Source organism: Volvox carteri, assembly GCF_000143455.1.
Source record: "Volvox carteri f. nagariensis unplaced genomic scaffold VOLCAscaffold_493, whole genome shotgun sequence".
NCBI classification, from domain to species: domain Eukaryota; kingdom Viridiplantae; phylum Chlorophyta; class Chlorophyceae; order Chlamydomonadales; family Volvocaceae; genus Volvox; species Volvox carteri.
In genome coordinates this window covers 2,249-3,018 of record NW_003308016.1, presented here as the reverse complement: position 1 = coordinate 3,018, position 770 = coordinate 2,249, and the positions used below count along the sequence as shown (strand labels likewise).

The 770-nt window shown below is 60.3% G+C and overlaps 1 protein-coding gene across 1 annotated transcript; it reads right to left on the bottom strand.

Moving 5' to 3' along the window:
* Nucleotides 1-163: 163 nt before the first annotated feature.
* Nucleotides 164-368, bottom strand: VOLCADRAFT_40016 (uncharacterized protein; the record flags this gene model as incomplete). The annotated part of the gene is made up of 2 exons (XM_002959655.1): nucleotides 164-251; nucleotides 307-368. Coding segments are annotated over 2 exons (150 nt in total), but the record flags the coding sequence as incomplete, so codon positions are not given.
* Between the last annotated feature and the right edge of the window lie 402 nt (nucleotides 369-770).

The following is a 770-nucleotide window of genomic DNA, read 5'->3' as shown; positions in this document are numbered from 1 at the left end:
GTGCATTTCCCTCCCCGGCCGCCGCTGCGGATCTTCTCCTCTGGGCTTGCTGCCACCGCGACCTTTTTGCGGTGCATTTCCCTCCCCGGCCGCTGCTGTGGCTCTTCTCCTCTGGGCTTGCTGCCACCGCGACCTTTTTGCGGTGCATTTCCCTCCCCGGCCGCCGCTGTGGCCCTTCTCCTCTGGGCTTGCTGCCACCGCGACCTTTTTGCGGTGCATTTCCCTCCCCGGCCGCCGCTGCGGATCTTCTCCTCTGGGCTTGCTGCCACCGCGACCTTTTTGCGGTGCATTTCCCTCCCCGGCCACCGCTGTGGCTCTTCTCCTCTGGGCTTGCTGCCACCGCGACCTTTTTGCGGTGCATTTCCCTCCCCGGCCGCCGCTGTGGCTCTTCTCCTCTGGGCTTGCTGCCACCGCGACCTTTTTGCGGTGCATTTCCCTCCCCGGCCGCCGCTGCGGCTCTTCTCGTCTGGGCTTGCTGCCACCGCGACCTTTTTGCGGTGCATTTCCCTCCCCGGCCGCCGCTGCGGCTCTTCGTGCCCACCCACGCTACAGAAGTTCTGCTTTCAAACTACCGTGCACAAAAGAAAGATGAAAAGGGAGACATCCTTGCTCAAACCACGACATTCGTTGCAAACGGAAGGACTAGTTCAAAGCAGGAAAATAAGGGAGTCCAAAGATATGGAGGATCGGGTCGAGAAATATGGTTGTCATGGTGGAAGTTGTCCGTTGGAGATATGTTTGGTTGGAAGAGGTTGGCAGATGTTGATCCA